Source organism: Scomber japonicus, chromosome 15, assembly GCF_027409825.1.
Source record: "Scomber japonicus isolate fScoJap1 chromosome 15, fScoJap1.pri, whole genome shotgun sequence".
Taxonomy (NCBI): domain Eukaryota; kingdom Metazoa; phylum Chordata; class Actinopteri; order Scombriformes; family Scombridae; genus Scomber; species Scomber japonicus.
This window is the reverse complement of record NC_070592.1, coordinates 21,445,291-21,460,992: the sequence shown is the minus strand read 5'-3', so window position 1 is coordinate 21,460,992 and position 15,702 is coordinate 21,445,291. Positions and strand designations below refer to the sequence as shown.

Below are 15,702 nucleotides of genomic sequence, written 5' to 3'. Positions count from 1 at the left end.
AGGTCTGTCAGCTCACTTGAAAAGTCTTACATTATCTGTCCCACTGGAACAATTTGTGTGAGACTGCAACATCTCATAAATGCTGAATATGGAATGGCTTTAAGTTTTTATACTGTAGGTGAGTTTAATCTGACTGTCCACATGGTACTAAAAATTCCACTAACTTAAAAGAGAGGGCATTTTCATCGCCACATGTGAATGGTTTGAATGAAAAATTTGCATTTTTATGGGAATGTAATGTGGTCATAGCGATTAAATGTAATGGACGATATGCTTTTTTTTCCCTTTTTTTTGCATCCATGGTCCACTTCTGTCTTAATCTCTCTCCATAATGCGCCTCATTTCTATGTCACATAGCAGTGTACTGTTACCTCACAGTTTCTTAAGAGTTAGTAGTAAGTTATTTCATTTACCCTCTCATGCTCCAGATGGTATGTGTTGATGTGATCTTATTGCAAGCTCTGCAAAACACCATTGAGGCCTGAGAGTCTTCAATTCTTTGGGAACGATGGACCTGTTGCTGCTACCATTTGGGATGATAAACGATTATTGCTGCCACCAATTTAGCCAACAAACACAAACATACTTTGTTCCTGTTATTATGCCCACTTTTATGATCCTCTTCTGTGTGTGATGACAAACTCCGGTTTTTCTTTTCAGAACATTAGTTTCCTTAATCAGTTTTCCTTGCCTCTAGTCTGCAGTTTTTTGCCTTAAAGAGATCACATTGTAGTGCTTGTATTAATGTAGATCCTCCTTTACTATGCCAGGTGTAGGAGACAGCTGCAAAAGAGATCTGGGGCTCCGTGCTATTGAAGGCACATTAATCATTCACCTCCTCAACAACAACTTGCATCGTTATTGGGATTTTATGCCTGTTGCATTCCATTTTATTGGTTACACATTTCTAGATATTTACCTATCTTTTTTTCTTTTCATAGCGGCCTACTGCAGTCCACCAAGCAACCCTGTAAATGGCACAGTGCACAGTCTGACAGGCACTAAGCTGGGCAGCACCCTGCGTTTCAGCTGTGACCAGGGCTTCCGGCTTATTGGCCAGAGCAGTGCCACATGCACCCGGACTGCACAGGGGATCCACCAATGGAATGCACCAGTACCACTTTGCCAAGGTGAGGGCTCGACCGAGGCAGCAGGTGATGAAGTGAATTTGGAAATTGCTCAAAAGAAAAATGAGATTTTAGCACTCAGTAGTCTAACTGCCATGTTTAGCTGAAGAAGACATTTTGTAGCAAATATATTTTGTAAGTTCAGTCATTCCTATTTAAGTGTTTGTTTTTTTTTAACTATCACTGAGTGTATTCACTTTGGATCAAAGTGTGATTTCAGCTGACAGTGTACCATTATCAGTATCTCCTCAGCCTTAGGCATGCTTCAAAGAAGCTCACTTCACCATTCTTCAGAATCACTCTGAAGATAACACTGCAAAAGATTAATGATAGTTTGTTTACCAAAGCTACTCACAGTTATCTGCTTGTCAGTGCTCCTTTTTCTGGTAATGATCAGTGATGGATTCAACAACTGCAATTTCCTACATTTAACAACTAGTATAAATAAAGTCATAGCTATTGAGCAAAATGTATGTACTTCAATTGAAAAGTTCAATTAAAAAAAAAAGAAGTTATTTTAGATTTTAAAAAGCTGTGATGACATTTTACCATTTTCATTGATTTCCAATGTCAATGAAATGTATAGTCCGTTAGTTTGTGTTCAAAATTGTGTTTTACATTCCATCACAAATGCATGATATCTACTTCCACAGTCTAGTTCGCAACCAGTCTTATTAACGGTGTCAGCTCAAGCGAGAAACCTGAGAGCAGCAGGGCATCCATTCAGTGTCTGGTCAAGTCTGCACCAGGTGTAATCTCCACATGAATTGCATGCGCTCTCTCTAGACTTGATTGTTTACTATTGTGAAGATGGCAGCCCGAGCTAATGTTTACTGCACATCAATGCTGACTCTGGGTGTGTTTGTAGAGGAAGCCCATTGTGAGCTAGGCACTTTGCATACAAATATGGTTATTAAAACACACTCTCCTACCTGCGCTTTAACTCGTACAATTACTTTTTATAAAATCTTCTTTCCACTTCATTCTTTCCATTTCAGTTATGTCTTGTGGAATGCCAGTGCCTCCTGTCAATGGCAGTATTGTGGGCCAAGACTTCTCTTTAGGAGCCAGGGCTACTTACCAGTGCAACCCCGGCTTTCGGCTTGCCGGGCCTGTCACCACTTCAGTGATCTGTCAGGAATCTGGGAGGTGGAGCCCCATTGAGGCTCCTCCAAGATGCATTCGTGAGTTGTTGTTTTTTACTGTCAGCTTTAACTCCTAAATTAAAAAAACTGTTACTTAGTTTGAATTACAAATACTCCTCGCAGGTGTGAGATTAAAACTCATTTGCCACACTTAATACATATCACTGTAATGATAATTCCTCAGTATGGTTTGTAGCCACAAGCAGCTAAAACTATAAGTATTATTATCAGTGAACTCCCACTGTGCCAGTAATATTGACAAACTCAAGTTGAATTGAATTAATAATGTTGGTTTAACCTCTGACCTTTCAGCGGTGACCTGCCCTGACATCGGACACTCTGCTGTGGAACATGGGAGATGGAGGCTAATCTATGGAACTCAAAACCAATATGATGCGATTATGATGCTCACATGTGACCCAGGATATTACTACAGGGGTCAGAGGGTCATTCGCTGCCAAGCCAATAGCAGCTGGAACTATCCAGATCCACGCCCAGTCTGTGAGAGTAAGTCAAAACGACTATCCCACGTCCTTGTTTTCCTATTGTTACTTGAGTGAACAGCCTCATTTGCAGTAAACATTTTTTTAAAACTCCACTAGAAAAAAAGTAATTTGTCAGGCATGAAAAGTAATTGCATCCAAATGTATCTTATTTCCTCTGTGATATTAAGACATAAAAGAGAACAGAACATAAGTTGACAGTAACTTAACACATTTTCCAACCAAAGCAAATGAATGAAAAACATCAAAAGATTTTCCAAAACATAAGAAATGAGTATTGCTGACTATTTTTAACTATTTTAACCGTATTGGATTGTAACATAATTTTTGTCATTTCAGTCATCACCTGCGGGGACCTTGGGACTCCACCAAATGGCAACAAGATTGGAACACTGACTGTGTATGGAGCCACGGCCATTTTCTCCTGCAACACAGGATATACATTGGTTGGCTCTCGGGTGCGAGAGTGTATGTCAAATGGGCTTTGGAGTGGAACACAGGTCCAGTGTCTGGGTAAGATATCCATCACCAAAAAGTGATGCTAACATTGTAAAGTGTTGCACTTTGGAACTAAACCGATTAGAAACATCAGTGAAAAGCCCTTCATGCTATTTAAAGGATTAAAAAGGCTGACCTTGACTCTTTTCTTCTTCACTCTTCCGTAGCTGGCCATTGTGGTACTCCTGAGCCCATAGTGAATGGACAGATCATTGGGGAGAACTATAACTATCGAGGTAGTGTTGTGTACCAGTGTAACCCAGGATTTCGGCTCATCGGGGTGTCAGTGAGGATCTGTGAACAGGATCACCGTTGGTCAGGACGTACTCCTGTTTGTGTCCGTAAGTAACCAGACCTAAATCATCTGGACTGGTTGTAGTAAAGCTACGGCTTGCATATTTGATGGTTAAGACTAAAATGCTAAAATGAACATCGAGGGGTTGTGATTGACTTTTTCCTAATAGGAATACTGGTAAGCTAGAAAACTAACTAGAAGACAAAGTAGTCTTACCAGTTTAATAGTGTTGCTACTTCGTGATTTTTAATAAGTGCAGACATATTACCTAGAGATTCTCTGATCAGGCCAGTTTAGGGCTGATACCAACCACCAATTTAGTGTCATTAGACTTGAGCGAACTGATACTGATCACCAATTAATTCCTGTTATTGCATATTTTTATAGAAAGCTCCTGCATAAGCTTCTTCATAAAATACCCTGTAAAGCCATCTTTGCCTCATGTCTACGATTTACCATGATATTTTAGATATATTTTAGATGTGGTCATTACACTGTATTCAATAATACAAATCAAAAGGGAGAAATGCAGCCAGTGCAGCTGATGTGGGACATGTTTGGTTCAGTACTCTACATTCAGTACATTACTGTTTGCTAATCTAGACCTTGTTTATTCATGAGTTTGATACTAAACATTTCAGACATTCCTTAAACTGCTCTGCAAATGTGTGACCATTATTGTTTTTCCTTTCTCAGCCATCACATGTGGCCACCCTGGCAATCCTACCTTTGGCATGACCCAAGAAACCCAGTTCAACTTAAATGATGTTGTGCGCTTTGTCTGCAATACCGGATATGTTCTACAGGGGGCTGTGAAATCTACCTGCCAGGCCAACGGGCAGTGGAGTAATGCTCTCCCAAAGTGTAAAAGTAAGTTTCAAGTAAATGCCCAACGTATTAGTAAGTGCATGTGTATTATGATTTCCACAGAACCAGTTAGGTGTCAGGGTGGAAAATGAATACAGATGAATGGAGGGATACTGTAATTGCAAAGAAGCAACACTGATGGAAGACATGTGCCTCATCCTTTCTGTCATTGCATCCAGTGGGCACTGAGACACAAATATTTTAAATAATTGATTTTAGGCAACAAAACAGATTAATTGAGAGTGGTAATCAATAATTTGACAGCACAATTATGAATATGAGAGAACAATTAATCAGAATGTCCCCTGAGACTTCAATGATTTGAAATTTTACTGCACATTTATCCATCTAGTCCAATATGAGAAAAATATATAAATGCATGTATGATCACAGCACTGCTACATGATCTATTTATAGATGTAGCATAGCAACTCCCATTGTTATTTACATGTTTTATGCTGTGTGAATAATTGGAGAGCTAAATAAGCCACAGACACCAGCTTTGTGCATACCTAATGCACAGAGTGAGGACATTGTCAAAAAAATTGTGCCAGTTTCCACATACTTGCCTGTGGGGGAACGGTTCTCTTTTTGTATTTTCATCCATTTGTGTGAGAAGGTATTAAATTACCTATTGTACTGTGCAAGGTCATATCTTCTGTGACCACCAATGACCTCAATCACAGAGACAGCGGAGATGAAGCGCAGAGACACCCGTAGGGAGAAAGAGTTTAAACTGCACATATTAGGGGAAATTGAAATGAAAACCCAACGAGAAGCCTGGATTATTTAATTACCATGCTCAACCACATGGTCCATGGAGGTTCCGGATAATATTTACATATGATGTTATTTCCTCTCAGCCAAGTTACCTCTGTTACACCCTAAGGCTCACCTGTCTGTCAGGGAAACCGGCGTGTTTAATAACCATGCATAGACAGCCAAACACAATCACAGGATCCTTGAGCTTGTATAAGAGGCAGCAGCCTTTGGGGACCTGTACCCAGGTTTTTGTTGAGAATAAGAAGTACCGTGTTCTGCTTTGAATGTGCAATGCAAGTACTTTTAATTTGGCAATGTTTTGCAGACAAGCAATGTATCTCGGCACCCACATCTGTCTTTTAAGTCCCTGCTAACCGAGGGCTTTCTGACAGGCACAGAAAAGGGCCGCTCGTGAGGTCGGGCCCTGAATGTAACAAGGCAGTGACAGAACCGGTGATGGATTGACTCATGAGTTTGTTTTAATATATGAAGAGAAAGGAATTGGCCCTTTTTTGAGACATTTATGAAGGGATGAGAAGGTTACAAGTCTAAGATGAATCTTACTTCAGTTGTTAAAAAAAAAAGGGAGAAGTAGATTTGGCTGCTGTATACATAAGCAGGCGAGATATTTCTCCCAGACATACACCTTAAATCTCTCCGCTCTAGCAGTGACATCATATTAGCATTGGCCTTGTTTCCGTGCAGATGCTGACTCTGAGATGCATTTTGTGTGTGTGAGTGTGTGTGCGTGCGTACGTATGTATGTATGTGTGGGTGGGTGAATGTGGGCGTCTGTTTTGATGGCACATTATCCTCACTGCCGATGTGGAGACATAAGTAGCTTAGAGGTGTTTTTGTCAATCAGATTTATCACCTTAATTACAGCTTTCCAGACGTTTTTTTGGTCTGCCGTGCACTTCTCCCCTGAGCGAAAAAAACTATAAGTGCTGCAATGACATCCGCTGCATCCATCTCATCCCAGCCTTAGCTAAGACAAGACATCAGCTTTTCTTTTATAGCAGAGGGTAGATGGAAAGGCAGGAAAAGAGGGGAGGGCGGGGCAGGAGTCAGCCAGACAAAGGTAATGATTTCCACGGTCCAGATTTTAACTACAAGAGTCTGTAGGCTCCATCAATAATGCAGGGAGCAGGAGTGCACCACTAGCCTAGCCCAGTCTCCCATCCCTCTCTAATCACCACCAATTTGAGTCCACAGCAACAGAGCCACACCACCACCCTTTTTGGATGACTCGCGTGTGTGTTTATTTGTCTTTCAACGATAAAAGGCAAGGGACGCCGGACAGAGAAAAACACACTTTGACACACCATTTACAGGGCCGTTACTTGGCAGGAGGCCAAGAGGAGGAGAGGGTGGCCGGGGTCCCTACTTCTGAGTGAAACAGTGATGAATTACCCCAGCCCTTCTTCCCCCTTTCACTTTTATTCTTCTTTTCCTTTCATCCTTTTAGCTTCCTCTCTCTCGCTGCCCAGTGGGCCACACAAAACATTTACCAGGAGGTCAGTCGTTTCAGATGACTATTGGATCGCTTTTGTGCCTGTTCCCCAAGAACATTTATTCAAAGCTGAATTCCAAGCTTGGAAAGTCGCGTGCTGAAGCACCTCCACGGCTTCAAATACTCTTTGTAGTGTTAGTATGCAGTAAGTTGTAAATGATGGCACTGCAGGTCAGCACTCTACTGGAAGGAATCCATTATAATATGTATTTTGGGATGATTTAGCTGCTCTGGCCAGCTTGGGAGCATGAAAATTAGCACATTTTTAGATACATTAGCATACAATGGGTTCATATTGGCTGTGGCAGAGGTACAATCGTGGGGGCGAGACTGGCAAGGTAAACTGGGCATAATGGCTGTGTGGGCACTCCTAGACAGTGTTATAGAAGCCATTAGAGTTTTGGCATCATTGTACACATTTAGTTGGAGTTCACATTATAGACTAGACAGCAACTGTTACTCAGTGTACTCTGACTTTGTTGAGGCAATGTAAGGCTTTGGTTCGTGCCTTGTATGAGACACTCAAGATGGATTGGTGTTGGTAGCAGTCATAGCCTGACATTCTGTCATGAATTTTAATATATTCTGGACCATCAGGGCCTCTTCCTCTCTAACTCTGTACCACACCCCCCTCGCTGTCCCTCGCTCCTCACTCCATCCTTCATTCTCCCCTTCCCTAACTCTCTCCATCTGGTGCTAAACTGACATGGTGCCTCTTCTCCTGTGAGCTCTCCATCCATCACCATCTCTGCACCACGGCGGCCAGCAGGAGACTGGCTCTAATGAAGCAAATGTTTATTTCCGGAGTCTGCCTCCTACTTCATTTGGATTGGGGCGGGTGGATGGATGAGGGAAGGAAAGGACTGGACAGATACTGTGGAGTGAAATCAAGGGAATGTTTGTAGATAGATTGTTTAATATTCTCTGTATGGGTGTCACAATCATAAACACATATCAGAATATACAGTACATTATCATAATCAGACAGCAATCTCTAACAAGCTCCCTTCTATCTAGCCTTATTGTCAATACACTTTTATTTTCTGTTAACACAGCTCACAAATTGTCTTGTAAAAGTGACACACCTGCATTTATGCGGTGTAAACAGAAAGCCATCATCATCAGGTTAAGCATCCGGCTAATTAACCTGAAATGCTTACTAAATAGTTCCTTTTTCTCTCTGTCTCTTTCATTCTCTCCCCCACTATGCCCCCTTCCCTGGATCCCAATTCTCCAGTTGTAAATTGCACAGAGTCAGGCCATGTAGAGAACAGCATCAAGCAGGTGCTGCCCAGCGGGCCACATCGATATAGCTTCCAGACCACCGTGTCATACCGCTGTAACCCCGGCTACTACCTGCTGGGCACCAGCTCCATCTCCTGTCAGGGAGACGGTACCTGGGACCGATCCCTGCCCAAGTGCCTGTGTGAGTACCACAGGGGTTGGTTGTAAGTGGCACTGCATGAATGTAACTTTTATTAAAACTGGAAGAGAGGACATTTTATATAATAATGTGGTTTGTAAAGCCCCTCCACCCACTCCCCAGTAACCACCTGCAAAAAAGTCAATATTTAATGATGATTTCCTGCAAGTAGAAATCTTTTGTTGTCCTTTAAGTTAAATGTCAAAAATTGAGAAGGGAAGACAACAAAACAATGTTACCTTACTGTGTAATAATGACAGTTAAAGCTGCTATCATGATAAATGTAACCTAATAGCAGTGATATTAAATGTTCTTTTTACTCAGTAGTGGGTTTTTAATAATAATTTGAATTATTTAATATTTAAATTCTATGATTAATTGATTCATATTTTACTTAGTCTGTTTGCTTCCATTCATAAAAGACAACTTAGTCTTCTATTTGTTTAAATACCAAAATGTGTCTTAATTGGTTGGTTTGTTCTTTGGTATAATGTGATCTGATATTGAGAAATCTAGTAATAGGAGGAAATAAATCCAATATCTGGTATTTTTATTTATTCTTCCCCTTTTGCTTAAAACATTCACTTGTTCATTGGTCTCTTTCTCTCACCTTTCTACTCTGACTGGACAGTGGTGCTGTGTGACCGCCCCAGCATGCCACCCTATGCCCAGATCTCGGGCGACCGTCGGACAGTAGGCTCAGTCATCCGCTACAGCTGCATCGGCCAGCGTAGCATCATCGGCAACACGACGCGCATGTGCCAGCTGGATGGCCAATGGAGCGGCTCGCCACCACACTGCTCCGGTACGGAAAACTACACCCAGATTGACCATGATGGTTCAGACGATGATGAAACTGAAAATAACCCTGCTTTGTGAAACAGCATTTAACTTGATCTTTAAGATGAACTAAAAAAAAGAAAAGAAAAAAAAATAGATTGGAACCAGAACCAGCAGCATTCCATCATATTTGGATTTATGTGCTGTCATAGCCCATTTTATCATCCTCTTCCCTCTTTCTTCCTCTAATACTTGATTAAGTCAGATGTAATATCACCATCCAGTTGCACTGATGCCCTCGTAACGCCAGGCCAACAAATAAAGAGTTTTGGCGGCAGCTGTTAGCAAGTAATGAGTGAAGTAGGTGGACCAAAGATGGAGCTGCCTGTCTGCTCTGCAGGCCTCAAGGGCAAAGAGAGTGTCCTCCATAAAACTGCTTTAATCTACTCATATTAGACTGAGGAACAGGGACGCCCACACCTCAGCTGGGTTATAAAGACATCAGCCCCCATACTCTCTCTGCCCTTACAGCGATTCGCTCCAGGGCTCCTAGTATATTCACGCATGCGAAAGACCACGGGGGTGTCCACACATGCTAATACATATCCACAAACACCTACACATTCACAAAGGCGTGACAGAAATGCACACAAACAAAGCACATGACAGAGATGCACAAACTGTCGCACACACCTATAAGCCAGCTGACAATAAAATAGCTAGCTGACAGTTTAATGTCACTTTTCACAGCATTCATATATATCTCAGGGATTGCTAGTGTTCTCTCAACAGGCAATAAACATAACCTTTTTATAAAGATTTGCCCGACTTTCTTAGCCATGCACTGTTAACGTAATGTTGACCGGGACCATATAAAAGGAGGAGCGAGAGCAGTACACATTACAAAATGGTTTTTGATTGTTTGAAGTAGAGGATGTGAAATTATGAAGCAAGATACAGTATATGTCAAATCAATGGAATGAGAATTTATATGGTATTGCACATTTTCCACATATTGAACAAATATATATAATGGAACTTATTAAGCTAGTCACTCCTCAGGGAGGAAGGGGAATATTATTTTCCTGGATGGATTGGTTGGGAGAGCTCCTGTTCTAATCATTATTGTGTTTTAATATGAAAATATCACTCAGTACACACAGTACATTTCAAATGTATATTCTCCATATGAGTTATAGTCTCAATTATAAAAAAGTACAAGCTATATTTCTTATTATTTTTCTTTTTTTTCATCTTTCCAGGAGAATCTGCCGGGCTGTGTGGAGACCCAGGTGTTCCTGTGCACGGTATCCGTCTGGGGGAAGAGTTTACAGTGAGCAGTGTTGTTCGCTTCAGCTGTGAGCCTGGCTACATGCTGAAAGGTTCACCAGAGAGAACCTGCCTAGCCAATGGGACCTGGCTGGGTACTCAACCTGAGTGTCATGGTAAGGAATGCATACATTATTTACAGTGTGCATTTTTTTTTTCTTTCTTCTCTGGAAAACATGAACATGATTCTTGATTGCAGTGTACAGCATTTGCAGGTAAGTTTGTGCCTAAGTGATAGAAAGGAGGCTTGTGCCAATTACCAAAATTTGGTTTCAGGAAGAGGATTTTGTTCCCATCCCTTCACTCTCACAGACATACTGGGTTGGTCATGGGATGTCAGCTGTCAATCTATGTGTGTTTTGTGTACTTGGACTGAACTGATCCTGTGGCTTTGGCTGTGGGATTTTGTGATACCGAGATCATTGCTCCTGACCATCTGGCCCTTGTATGACCCAATTTAGAGCTGTGTACACTTACTTTGTGATAAGTCAAGTAAGTTCACAGTGAATGCTGGACTCCACAAAGCCTGTGCATTATGACTGATTCTGTTAGTGATTTTTAGAGACAGAATCTCAAGGTTTCTGCCCAAAGTGAAGGAGTTTAAGAATGTTGGGGTCTTGTGAGGTGAGGATAAGATAAGATCAATAGGAGGATTAGGGTGATATCCACCGATTCATGGTGAAGAGATAGCTGAACACTGAGGTGTGGCTCTCAATTTAGCAGTCAACTTACATTCAAAGTCTCACCCACCGTATGACTTTGAGCTTTTGGTAGTTACCATATGAATAAAGGTCCTTAGGGACAGGGTGAAGAGTGTAGATATCAAGAAAGAGCTTGGATTTGAAAAGCAGTTCCTTTGCATGGAAAGCAGCCAGTTGAGGTTGTTCAGGAATCTGATCAGGATGCCTTCCTCTGAGCACTGTGGAGGCATTCTGGACACGTCCAACTGGAGACCCCAGAGTAAACCCACAAGGCAATAGAGGGATTACATATCCCATCTGGCCTGGAAATGCCTTGGGATTCCTTATGAGGAGCCGGGGAAAATCATGTGTGGGCTACTGTTTTAATTGCCACCATTGCAATGTAAACCTTAAAAAGTGTTGTGAAATGAATGAACGGATGGACTTCTTGGGGAATAAAAAGAGCAATAATGAATGAACACATTATCTAACAGACCAGTTGGGGAGTTGAAGTAGAAAATGATGCTCACTGAACTTCTAATGCACTTAAGACATTTACCATTCAGTAACTTGTTTCTCTCTAGCAATCTTGAAGCATGTTGTTTAAGTATTCCTACTGCATTAGTTTTGCAAACACTTTCAGGCATTGATTTTTATTATAGTTTCAGATTTTCAGAAACTCAGATAATATTCTCAATTGGAGTTAACTGTGAACATGGGAAATGTTGTAAAAATGTGGTTACTTTGCTAATAAATATTTATATTTTACCATCCCTACATTTTGTAGCTAGCTGATGTCAGACAAATGTTATCACTGAACTGCACATTTTAAGCCCTCCTCCACTTGCAACTTGTGACTAGTACTGCATGTTTCAATCACTTCCAATTTTTGCCCTTGTGCAACATTGAACCCATTCTGCAGGCGCCACCTGAAAAAGAACATTTTCTAAATGTGTACTATACTGTATGTGCAAACTGCAAAGACAAAAGCAATCAATATTGGTCATTAGGCCCCACACTATCCATTATTATTGATGAAACAGAACGAAGACATTACAAATGCTGAAGGAAGTATTGCGCAATCCTTCTTTTTTCTATTGTGGAACATCTTGTTTGCAGCAGAAAAGTCAAATAGATATCATAATGATCTCAAGTGCCACATGTCTTGTGCAGACCCTGACGTTTGAGTTGTCTGAATTAAACATGATGTACATTGTTAGTAACTTCAACTTTATAATTGTTAACATTGTGTTCTTTTTCATTTGCCTAACTTGCGTTTTTTTATAGTACATGTTCAGCTGGTGGGTGTTTCCTAGCAACACTAAGTGATAAAACCCATCCAACAACTTGGTTCAATTTTACACCTTTGAGTTGGCAAGTTCTACTATCTTCAGTTATATAATATTTCATTTTTCCTTTCTCTTTTCTTACTCTCCATCATCACATGGCCCTTTTTTCTTCTCTCATCCGTGTGTACAGTGTGTTTATTTCCAGAAGCTTCATCCTGTCTCCCAGGCTGTTTTGAGCACACACACACACACACACACACACACACACCCACACACATACATACATACATACATACATACATCCCTCCCTCTCTCCACAACACCACCTCTCTCCCTTGCCTCACTCTGTCTCGTTCCCTCTCTGGTGTGTGGTATGCCCACTAGCTGAGGTTGTCCACCTGTTCTCAGTTGGCACAGACTTCAAGGGCCAGGCCACATCTGGTCATTACAGGAGGGTGATGCCCAAAGGGCTCTGAGGGCCCGGGGCAAGCTGGAGACTGTAATGAACAGAACCATCGCTGGCGGCCGGACAGACACCAAGGGATTTTCTGAGCAAAAGATATGCCCATCAAAGCGGAGTTACTTATGAAGTAGGACACAGGGGGAGATGAAGAGGATGGTGGCAGGGTTGGATGAATGAAAATAAAAAGTGGAGGAAGGGAAAAACAACTGGGTGGAAGTATAAAGGAATTTAGTTTAAAAAAAAATCTTCATTTTTTTGAGCACCTTGGTAGCTGAGTGGTTACGGTGCATGCCACGTAAAGGCAGCGCCCCTGGTTCAATTCCGAAAATACTTACATTTGTGTAATTTCTAGATTAAGTCTACATACAGTATAGGCACATTTTAGAAGTATAAAAGTAGTCTTAGACTTATAAAGAGAAGATCGTCATGATTCCCTAAAAGTTCTCCATGAAAGAGTTTTGTTGTTTGCTTGCTATTGATCACTGACTGGAAGTTACATAGTAGTTTACTCAACTGTATATACTACTAAATTGCCAGGTACGAAAATATAAATAGAATATAAATAGAAAAATAGAAGTTGTAGGCACTTGGGTTGGTGGGCAGGCTAAATGGATAAGTTGATAGAAAAAAGGAATGAAATGAGGGGGAGAGTAAGGTTGAAAAGAATTTTTCATCTATAATTCAGTCTTTCATCTCTGATCTCTCCAAAAGGGCTCAGATGATGCAAAGTCTTCAAGGGTTCTGTTTCCAGTACCCTTGAAGACTTTGATTCTCCTCAAACATCTACTTTCCTCCTCTGTTTCACACCTCTTTCCCCTCTGGTCACTTAGGAATTAGTCTGTAAATGAACATTACCTAATCTTTTCTGCTGCTCTCTCTTTTTCTCTCTTCTTCTCAGTGATATCCTGTGGAAACCCGGGAACTCCACGGAATGCCCAGATCCTGATCCATGATGGCCTAACGTTTTCCAGATCCATTACTTACTCTTGCAGGGAGGGCTACTACTCTACTGGCCTGCTTACCCGACACTGTACTGTGAACGGGACTTGGACCGGCAACATGCCCGAGTGCTCTGGTAATTAACAGCTCTTATAGAGAAAGAGCTTTAGTGAATCTATATGTAGTTTGGTTTACATTTAAATGTAAATTCATGCTCAGTTAAGGATGATTTCCTTTTTCTTTGGCTCTTACACATTTCTGAGTTGTCTACCTGCTGGTCTCTCAACTTTATGTGTACTGCAGTAGTATTTTACAGTCTACTTTGCAGTTTGGTGAACAGCTCTGACACCAGCAGAATACATATCCCGGCCTTTTTAGAGAATGCTAACACAGATTAAATAGGAAGTAATCTGCAAGTAATGCAGGAGAACACAGAAGTCATATTAACCGCATATAAGAGCAGATATTTTTTGTATGGCACAGGTCTGACTAATAGTCCTTAATCATCATGTCTCACAATCACAAAGGCAGTTGCTGTACAAAGACCATGGAAAATAGAGGTCACTTAGAGATCACGTTTCTTCTGAAAGGAAAGGATAAAACTTAAGCAGCACCATTATGGAATTCAGAACTGGGTAATCCATATGAGAGAAAGGACACACGTGGACGCACTTTGATAAAAAACCCTCAACGATGCAAGGGGCTGTGAATACAAACACTTCAAGATGAATGTTTCTATATTACTGGGTAAAAAAAAGGAATACTGAGTGAGTTAGAGAAAAAGTATCACTTTGATAGAGCCAAATAAAAGAACACTGTGACGACTATGATGCCACCGCACATCAGTATGTCTGCCACAGCTGTGAAGGAGGACAAAGCTCTTGTAGAGTGGGCACAATGCCTGGCAGGGGGTCTTTCCCCGCTGTGACATATAGTATACCTGTGTGATAGCTTCACACAGCCAGTGGGCCAAGCACTGTTTTGTCAGACGCTTCCCCTGAGAATGTTCCCTATAATGCACACTGTGTGTTGTGCACTTCCATTGTCTATAGGCTACTGCCTGAATTTTCTGAATGAAAAGCAAGTTTTTCTTTCAAATTACATTGAACAGAGGACACATGTTTGATTCTGAAAGTATGGGGTTCCATATTTTCTTTTTTAAGTCTACATTGTTATGTTGTCTTACATATTTTGTCGTATTTGCATATTTGGTATTGAGATAATCCAAACATAACAGAAAGTAATCAAGTTATTGTGATACATTTTTTAGCAGATTTTTGAACAGATATTTAGTAATTGTAGTGGAAAACATCTTTAAAGTAACCCTCCTGGCACTAGCAATCATCTGAGAATATTGTTATGCAAAAGGAGATATTATTTCACTGTGTCACCTCCTTATAGGTATTCTTACAGGGCAAATAGTGCTAAACAGACATTGTGGCTCCAGGCGCCACATTCTTACCAGCCCAATGGAAATGTATGTTCGTGCTCAGTCAAGAGGAGACACTACACCTCCAAGAGGCCCAGTTTCCTTACCCCACTGGGAATTTTGCTCGCATGTTAGTCATATGCTGCCTTTTCGTCCCAAGGCAACTTAATGCAAGTTGTCCTTCTGTACCCTGGATTTTCTGTCTGAGACATTTACAACAGGGCTGAGCTATGATGCTGCTGAGTCACACAGTGGAATTATCACTGTTGTTACTCAATCGCAATATTTTCCCCGCAGGATATAAAAGTATAATCAAGGAGAAATGTGGCTCATTTTGGAGTTTTAGGGGGCTACCGTAGCAGCAGTCTCTGCATCCTAAAATCTCATAACTACACAATCAGATTACAGGACAGTTTTTTCACAGAGAAGTCTAATGTCATTTTGTGGGTGACTGTGATTAAACAGTCTGTCAGATGAAGAGTGAGTAATATTTTTATGCGCACACAGTAGAAATATAACAGTGATTGTGCATGAATGAATGAATGCTAATTACCTGTGAAGACGCATAAAGTGCGTTGCTTTTTCAATTGTCAAGTTTGGATTGTGAGTTGAACTGCTTGGGTTGGGTGCACATAACAGTTCATTAACTCTGAGGACCCA

The 15,702-nt window shown here is 41.1% G+C and overlaps 1 protein-coding gene across 1 annotated transcript in view; it reads left to right on the top strand.

Annotated features, from left to right (window-relative positions):
- The window catches only part of csmd2 (CUB and Sushi multiple domains 2), a 251,575-nt gene that overhangs the window by 219,093 nt on the left and 16,780 nt on the right, over positions 1 to 15,702 (top strand). Inside the window, exons 50-59 of the mRNA XM_053333740.1 lie at positions 942 to 1,130; positions 2,126 to 2,311; positions 2,585 to 2,779; positions 3,115 to 3,288; positions 3,441 to 3,614; positions 4,265 to 4,438; positions 7,948 to 8,136; positions 8,765 to 8,938; positions 10,176 to 10,358; positions 13,573 to 13,749. Coding sequence (XP_053189715.1) covers positions 942 to 1,130; positions 2,126 to 2,311; positions 2,585 to 2,779; positions 3,115 to 3,288; positions 3,441 to 3,614; positions 4,265 to 4,438; positions 7,948 to 8,136; positions 8,765 to 8,938; positions 10,176 to 10,358; positions 13,573 to 13,749 — 1,815 coding nt within the window. The remainder of the gene's footprint in view (positions 1 to 941; positions 1,131 to 2,125; positions 2,312 to 2,584; positions 2,780 to 3,114; positions 3,289 to 3,440; positions 3,615 to 4,264; positions 4,439 to 7,947; positions 8,137 to 8,764; positions 8,939 to 10,175; positions 10,359 to 13,572; positions 13,750 to 15,702) is intronic.